The 9,159-nt window shown below is 37.8% G+C and overlaps 1 protein-coding gene across 1 annotated transcript in view; it reads left to right on the forward strand.

Moving 5' to 3' along the window:
• Positions 1–2,657: 2,657 nt before the first annotated feature.
• LYRM7 (LYR motif containing 7) overlaps positions 2,658–9,159 on the forward strand; it is a gene marked incomplete at its 5' end in the record, with an annotated part of 10,357 nt that continues 3,855 nt past the window's right edge. Inside the window, 3 exons of the mRNA XM_009583800.1 lie at positions 2,658–2,776; positions 3,471–3,541; positions 6,048–6,129. Of these exons, the coding sequence (XP_009582095.1) occupies positions 2,658–2,776; positions 3,471–3,541; positions 6,048–6,129 (272 nt within the window). The remainder of the gene's footprint in view (positions 2,777–3,470; positions 3,542–6,047; positions 6,130–9,159) is intronic.

Raw genomic sequence — 9,159 nt, forward strand, 5'->3', positions numbered from 1 at the left:
GGAGTTAGTGGTGGTGGCTGCAGCGCCGAGGGAGCCTGCTGCGTTCCTTTCAAATTTGCGACCTTAGGCTATAAATAATAACTAGACAGAAACGACATACTTAGGGAAGTTTTCCCTTGTATGTCACTGGAGGGTAGGAACTTCTTTCCCAGCGGTTCCTAGCATTTTTAGCATCAACAGGCAGAGGCTTTCAGGGCCAGAAGGACGCTCGACTGGGTAATAGAAAGTAGGGGTTTGCATGCAAAGGCTGTTGTGGAAAAAAGAAACAAGTTGAGAGATGACAATCAAGTATAGGTTAAAATACATCAAGAGAATGAATTGTGGGCAGATGAAGAAAAGCAAAGACAATTATTTAAACCTTTCGTCTTTACAGTATAGAGTACTTTTGGGGGGAGTTGAGCCCCTGTTTCAAAAGTGTTCTGAAGCCTAGTATTAGGGGTACTAATACACTGAGGTATTAGGGGAGTTCTGTGTTTCACTAGGTGACTGTAGAGCTCAAAGGAGTCTGTGCATTAATGTATCTTGCTTCAGAGTCATCTAATAGAAGTACTCTGTGGTTGGTGGTGTGCAGAACTTTCCAGGAGGGGTTTGCAGAAGTAGGCAAATAGTAGCAGTAGATAACTGAAAATTGTTGGTCAAAGAGTTAAGAATAACCATAAAACACTTCTTCATGTTTTACCATTCATGTCTTTGACTCAAAACCATTTGTGGTACTGACTTTACTATTTGCAAAGATGGTGAAAATATTACGGAGTAGAAATATTTCAGGATATCCTGTCCAAATAATTTAGTGAAATCTCTTAAAATACATCTACAGTACAAGAAACTTATTTGGCTTAAAACTGTTAATTCTGTCAGTTTGCTTTCCACAGATTCAGCGATCTAGGGAATGCTGCAGTTAAGGCAGCATTCAGTTGCTAATTATTAAGCTAAAGACACAGAAGCTAAAAACAAGTTAGCAAAGTCCATGCTCTCTTTTATATGTCTCTGCTCAGATTGATTTAACTGGTTGTCAAGTCACATACTAATTCTTGTAAAAGTGACAAAAGTTTTTTACTTAAACATTCGTGAGACTCATATGCAATTGAGAATGCGTTAGTTTGTCCTCTTTTCAGAAAGATCTGTAATGCAGTAGCATATACTCCACAGGATGCTGCATCATAAATTACAGGAGCAATTACGATGTGGTCTAATCCACGTGGTGAAGCAAGATTTGAACTTGTTCATATTTGTAAGTTGTCTGTTAATAGCACTAAAGTTGTGGTAGTATTGTGTTAAAGAAGCAGTACTGAACTGGAAAGTTGCCTGTTCTTACTGTTTCATGTCTTCTTCCTCTTCCTAAAAACTGTCTTTTTGTGTGTGTACACTTCTGAATGAATTATCTCAGGGTAGCCAAGTAACCAGCTGAGCGGGGGGTGAGAACTTAGCCTGAAAACCTAAAAATGTATTGACATCTGTTGGAAGTAATAGCTTTCAGAGAAGCTTGCCATTTCTCTCTCTGTCACTGGCAGATTTGAAGCAGAGGCAACACTGTTTTCAGGGCCCTGCCAGGATGTTTTATTGGACTTTTACTTTTAGGGGACAGCCTTCTTTGCATCTCCAGCTCGCAGATACAGAGCATGCTTATAAAGAAGATGGTCCTTTCTCAGTTACAGCCCTGTGTTTCCTCTTCATCCTTCTAAGAGATTTTTTGAATATTAGTTGTGAGAAAACAATGTAAGATAATCATGAAGTACCTGGAATTGTGCCTTCTAGAGGTGCAAAAACACACTAGGAAGTACTAGAAAAACTTCAAAAGGTATCTCGTTAACAAGATTTTTTTTTTTTTTTGGTGTGTGTCAGAGATTCCTGTCAATTTCTGACAAACACCAAAAAAGCCTGATAAGGACTTGAGGATTTCTGTAATTCATTACAGTCTGTGTGAATAAACAGCCAAAACCACATGACTGTGAGCTGTGATTCTTAGGGGTTTTGCTTTACGTATGTACTGAGGTGTGTCATCTCTACCATCAAAAATCCTAATTTTTTGAGTGTTTGCTTTTACTGAAGTTTTTGTTTTCTGTTCTGGTAGTTATATCTAGGGAAGGACTTTGCTTTATGTTGGTTTTGCCACACCACCCATAGAAGATTATGCCCAGGTATTATACAGAGACATGAAAAATAATTGAGACATTAAACAATAAGTTTGAGATCCTTTTGAAATTCAGTTTTCTCTCATTAGCTTGTAAATGTGAGAATACTTTAGCCATTTATATTTCTATCTATTTTTCGTAACTGGAGAATATCCAGTGGTGTACCCTTGATAGTCACTTCAGGTGACTTGACTTTTAGAGTTATTCTGATTCTTTTGGGTTTATTTGATATTGGTGAAATAATTATGTTTGCATCAATGTATTTTCAGGATTATATTCCTGTCATGCCAAATGATTATTTCGGACTGTAGTGCTCGTACTCTCTAGCATCTTAGATTAGTTTGAAACATCTAGAACTGTCTAGGATTTTGATTTCCTCACGTCTGCTTTGGCTGCAAGTTATTTATCAGGAATTGAAGTAAAGTGTCTTAGATGCTGATTCCATACCAAATTCTGTACTAAATGGAAAGAACATGGAAGATCAACCAGAACACTCTTAATGGCAACATGTTCATTTTAACTAAGAATCCTGCTGGCAAACAAGCTAATTCTATTGATATTGTATTGGCAGGTTTTGAAGCTTTTTAAATCATTACACAGAACCCGGCAAGAAGTTTTTAAAAATGATACCAGAGCCCTTGAAGGTGAGATACTTCTTTTGTGTGGTGGATGCTTACCTATCTTTCTGTGGAACTTTCTTCTCTGAATATACAAAAAGAGAATTCTTAACATAATCTTCCTTTAAATTATTCCCTTCCACATTTTATAAGTAAACATTGGGAAAACTTGTGTGTCCATAACCAGACATCCTTTAATTTGAAACAAAAAACTGGTTGCTAGGTTCAAGTACTGAAGCCATATTTTGTAAGGAAAACATCTCTTTTTGGAATCTTGGTGATCTTCCTGGGATTTTTTTTTTGCCCTTTTTTCTTTTTTTTTGCCTTTTTTTTTTTTTTTTTTTTTGGTTACTTCTGCTCTTCAGTCCAGCCAAAGCATGTTTAACTGTACTAAGCATTTGAGTTGATTCTCTTTATGTACAGTTGCTCCTCAGGGGATGAATACCGCTTTTTTAGTAAACCAGCTTTTAGTAGCGGCTTCTGTATGTTAGTTCTTTTTAAAGCTCAGAATGATAGATAGGCAATCATATTTTATTCCTATATGAGTCAACTTAAAATGTGACATCACCTGAATTCCGTGGAAATCTGGTATTAAAATGCTTCAGGCAGAGTGCACCAGGAAGGTGCTATAAAGGACTTGGGATTCTGAGCTTTGAGGCAGTGACAAAGACAAGATAAATTTTTTTGTTCACTCTTTAGTTTTTTTGTTTACTTTATTTAGCTGCCAGACAAAAGATAAATGAAGAATTCAAAAATAATCAAGATGAGACATCTGAAGAGAAGATAAATGAGGTACTACTTATTTTCATTGGTTTTTTCCACTTTGCATAAAAATACTTATATAGGAGCTTTTTACTTAAAGGATCTCTAAACTAATGTAAGTACTTATTGAGACATTGTGAGAGTCAGGTGCGTTCAAAAAGGTTTTCACATGGATCTTTGTTTATACATATATCGATACCTCCATTGGTATTAATAGTATGTTACAGAATTTTGCACATACAAAAATACATACGGAGAAAGTGTCTTCTGGTACTTCAGTATGCTTATTTTGAAACTTATAATAAAATTATGGAAAAATGTTTTATGTTGCTATTTTCATGTAAATATTTTGTATATGTTGCTCATAATATCTATATGAGCTGCGGTCACTTAAGTTTACCTCGTCTTTATTGATAGATACAGAAAGATACAGAGAAATTAAATAATCTGCTCAGTTACTGGCAGACATGAGAAGTTACTTTTATTCCTGATCGCAAATGAGGCAGCTTTTTTTGTGGGAGGCAAAAACCAGCCAAATGATCATGACTATTGTAATATAGAGGTATTGATTATACTCCTGGGCTTTTTGCTGCTTCTTTCCTCATGGTGCATTGAAAGGAATAGAACATTCTGTTAACCACTATGTAAGTTACCTTTGCTCAGTTGTTATCTTAACACTTTTTACTGAGTCATTTTTCTAAAACTTATGGAGGCCTGAAATGAAACTTCTGTATTTTAGGTATTGTTAGTTATTAACATCTATACAGAGTGAATAATTTAGTCCTTGTCATTCAGCCTTTTAACAGACTGTATTTACATTGTCATTGGGCACTATTTGGAAGAAAGTGTCCTTTGCAGAAGTAAATCTAAACCGTTGCATCATACCAGGTACCACCCCCCCAGCCACTGGACAGTAACATAAATAGTTCGGAGCATTTAGTTAGGACTTTCTAGCTTTTCTGTTTGTTATCAGACCCCTATAGTAATACTTCTGTGTTTGTGTTCCCAGTGTCTGATCTGTTAAATTGTATGTTCTTTTTGTTACAGATGTACAGGAAAAATACTTGCTGTAATTTTTAAATCTATATTTATTAGGAATGGCAACTTACAAAATACACACATGTAACTTTTTAATATGGGTTAATTGATATCTTGATTAAATGTTCCAGTGGAAGAAATTCTAAATTTTCATCACAACTACAGAATCCTGGAACGTCATAGAAGCTGTCATATTTATTATATATACATATATATATATGTACTGAATAGACTTGGATGCAGAGGAACTGAATCAAATGACATACAGGACTTGTGAGATTTTGGGCACTTGCTTGCATAAACACAGGGGTGCTAGTGTCCTGCTTTGGACAGCAGCTAAGAAAATGAATATGGACTAACCAAATGTGCGTTGCTTTGCCAGAATAGAAATCTGCGATGTCTTCTAATATGACATCAAATACTCGGTTATGTAGTGACCTAAGGAGGTAGGAGTAACTATCTGCAGTATTAGAATGTGAGGTGTGGCAGCTGAATCTATTGCAGCATTTTAGTTCAGATCAGGAGCGCTTCTGAAATTACCTTGGTTATCTCCACATCCTGTGATTTGGCTTGTTTTTGTGAAGCAGTCTCAGAGCAAATGGCAGAATTCCTTTAAAATGAATCTGAAACGGAGGATGTGCTTCAGGAGCATGCATCCTAGCTGCTAATGGGCATTCAGTAGGGCAACTGGTGGATACCTAGTCCAAACCCTTAAAAGAGAAAAAGGGGGGGGAAGAAATTCAGAGTAGATGTCAAGTCTTGAGCTCTAACTCTTGCAAAGATCCACTTCTGTTGGTACACACTACTTCCTAGTGTAAGCATGTCTCCCAAAGTATCTCACTTGTGCAATTTCATTTATTTCTGACATGGGTATCATGCAAACGAGTATTAGGCTTCTCTTAATTGCTCAGCAAAACTAGCAAGGGTGCTTGTGCTTATCCTCTTAATGAGGGAAGGAATTCTAGGTCTTTTGCCAAATATTAATGCCTCTGCTAATCTTTAGGTAGTGCCTTGTTCCTGTACTGCTTTTCTGTGAAACCTCGGTATTCTTAATTCTTGTCATGTTTTGCCCTTATTTTTGTCTCCTTATTTCAAGAACCAGATTGGTCTTTCACAAGAGGTAGCCAAATGTTACTGAGGCATTCACCAGTGTCTTTGATCACTGGAAACTAGTTACTTGTTTTGGTAGTTGCATTCTACCTTACTCATTTGCAGTTTTAATGGGGTATAGAGATTTTAAACTGCTGTATGTTACTGAGCAGAAGTTTCCTTCCTCTCATGCTGTATGTCGAGGTAGCTTGTATATCAACCTGTAAGTTATTCCAGGATCCCCAAAGTAAAAGCTATGTATAGATAGTGCATAACTAACTGAATAATAGAACTGACTGGCTTTATTATTTGAATAGCTGTCTAATATGGAAAATACCTTCAGGAATAATTACATATAATTTAAATTACTCTGTTGTGTTGTTTGTGTTTTTTTTTTTCCTTTTACTAGCTTCTGAAAATAGCTTCAGATGTTGAAGTGATTCTCAGAACTTCTGTTATTCAGGCAGTTCACACAGATTCCGACAAAATATGTGAGTAAAGCTGCATGCTAAAAAGATGTTTTAAAATGTTGTAGTTCAGTAAATAAATACAAAACTTGGAAACTAAGTAAAGGGATAGAGAGGGCAAAAGTCTGTGTGTCTGTAATTTCTCTGCCCAAACCCTTAATTTAAGCCTGTTGACTAATGTCACAACTTAGGACAGGTGGAGGTTTCAAAGGTACAAAGTTTCTACACAAATATTTTGGAATGTGGAGGCTGGTAGAAAGGAGGCAGTGACTGCATTTGATGTCGTCATTGAGAGAAAGAAGTTATAACTTAGTACCTTAACTATTAGGAGTGACAGCAATTAGCTGGCAAGTCAGCATGCATGTACTGCATCAGTCAGTCAGTGTATGTCTAAATGAGTAGCCACAGTATCTGTAGGTGCTTGCTCCACCAAATAGTTAGAAGCTGCCTGAGGAGAATTAGCAAATACAGTATGTATGCTGTCCATAGAATAGCTTTTTCTTTGAGGATTGAGTGTTCTTTTCCAAAACCTTGTTCTGACAATTTAAGTTTCAGATTATGCCTTGGAAGATTTGTGACACGATGATGGCCTTGATGCAAAGCCTTTCAAATTCTGAAATTTTGATTCCTGGTTTAGAAGTTCTTTTATCTTACAGTCAAACACAAGAGAAGTAGTAGCATACAACTGTGTGGTAGAGGATAGCAGAAATCTTCAGCTGTGTACATTGTTTCCTTTCACTTCTGTTTAGTGGTGTCTGTAAAGCTTTGTAACTATTTTCAGTTTTAGATTTGGTAAAGCATTTAACTTTAGAACAACCATTATGATCGAGGCCAAAGACATGTCTAGACCAGTGTCGAGTCTTCCACAGTGATCCCGGGCAGGTTATAGTAGAAGAGCAGGGACAGAGCAAGTGAACTTTCACATCAGCTGTTTACACCTGGCAGCACTTCCTGAGCCAGGGATGGTTTCTGTTTTAGTTGTCCTCAGTGGGTTTCTCTCTCAGAAACTTGTTCCTGTCAACCTATGCAAATTTCTTGCATCCAAGAACCTTTGACAAAGAATTTACTCTGTTTTTTATGAAGAATCACTTGCTGTAGTTTTGAATCTGGTCCTACTCTTCAATTAGTATCCATTTTCACCAAGCTGTTCATGAGTTTTTAAGCCCCTTATTACCTCCCTTTTGGTTTTTTCCCCCCTTATGGAACAGCTTCTCTGTGAAACAATAGGTGAATGCCTGTGTTCATTCTGTTGCTATTCTCTGCAGTCTTTTCAGTTCTACTATATCTCTCTTAAGATGATTAAGAGCTCGCTCTCAATCAGAGCTGAGCGCAGTCATCAAGCTATGGGCAAAGCACACATTTATGCACACAACGATGGCACAATGATGTTTTCTCTTTCATTCTCAATTGGTTTCCTAGTCATTCCTAATTCTAAATTTCAATTTTGGCTGCTGTGCATACATACATTTATTTATTTTTACAAAATCTGCTTGTATTCATTAAACTCATCTGAATGGTTGTAGTCAGTTTTGAACCTATCACTTTCTTAGTGAAGTTAGTATTTTTATTGACCTGTGTGCATTGCATGTCTCTACATGTAATTTTGTCTGTCATTTTACTGGTTTTCCAGTCAAGTCTTAAGCTCGTCCTGCAATTCTTCCCAGTAAGCCATTTTCTTAAAGAACTTTTTCAGGACGGTATCATTAAAAACTGTTCTTTTCCAGGTTACTTACAAATACATTGAACAGCATAGATGCCAACAAAAATACCTGTACAACTCCACTTTTGACATCCCTCCATTGGGAGACCTGTTCATTTATTGTTCACTTCTTACAGTTTAACCAGTGACTTATCCATGCAAGAGCTTCATCATAAGGCTGTTGTTTTCTTAAAAAAGCGTTCGCTGGGGGACTTCTGGGAATCCAAGCACGTTATGGCAGCCCCCCAAAAGGTGTTCAGAGAACTCCAGCAGAAACTGTAAGGCAGAACTTCCCTTGCAAAGGCCACAAGAATTCATGTTCAAATACTAATTTATATTCTAATACTGTGTGAGTGTGTAGGGATGGGGTTAGGACAGCCGGAGCCCACCTGGAGTTGATCTTGTCGAGGAATGTGAAGGACAGCAAGAACAGCTTCTACAGGTATATCAGCAGCAGAAGGAAGAGGAGGGAAAATATGGGCCCACAGCTGAATAGGGCAGAGAGCCTGGTAACAAAGGGCATGGAAGAGACTCAGGTGCTTGGTACCTTCTTCCTTCACCTCAGTTTTTACTGCTAAGGTTTGCCTTAAGGAATCATGGGCCTCAGACCATTGGGAATGCCTGGAGCAAGGATGACTTACTTTTGGTAGAGGAGGAAAAGGCTAGGGAACATTTGAACAGGTGGAGAGTACACAAATCCATGGGACCTGATGTAATGCACCCATGGGTGGTGAGGGAGCTGGCTGATGTCATTATGAGGCCACTCTCAATCATCTTTGAAAGGTCGTGGTGATTAGGGGAGTTGCCTGAGGACTGGAAGAAAGCAAATGTCGCTCTTCTTTTCAAGAAGGGCAAGAGGGAGGATCTGGGAAACTGGTCAGCTTCACCTTGATCCCTGGGAAGGTGGTTGAGCCAATCCTGGAAGCTGTTTCCAAATGTTTTAAGAACAGAATGGGGACTGGGAGTAGTCAGCAAAGATTTACAAAGGGCAGATCTTCTCTGAGTAATCTGATACTCTTTTATAGTGAAATTACTTGACTCAGCGGACAAGGGGAGAGTAGTGGTGATTGTCCGTTTTGACTGTAGCAGATCTTTAATGCTGTCTCCTTTAAAATCTCCGTAAATAAAAAGTGATAGAATTGCCCCCACCTAATTTTACAGACTTCTTAGAGAAATGGTGGCAATGAGGTTTGTGTGGAAGAAGGAAATCTTCCAGAGTCTTGTACTAGCCAGGAAAACTTTGTTCTGCAGCAAAAAATCTAGAGTGCATCTGTACAAAGGGTGCATTTGACCTGCTTATGAATGCAAAGGACAGCATTATGCAGTCTCTTGCCCATACTTTTTTCTTCCCCCCC

Source organism: Fulmarus glacialis, unplaced genomic scaffold (genome assembly GCF_000690835.1).
Source record: "Fulmarus glacialis isolate BGI_N327 unplaced genomic scaffold, ASM69083v1 scaffold22368, whole genome shotgun sequence".
NCBI classification, from domain to species: domain Eukaryota; kingdom Metazoa; phylum Chordata; class Aves; order Procellariiformes; family Procellariidae; genus Fulmarus; species Fulmarus glacialis.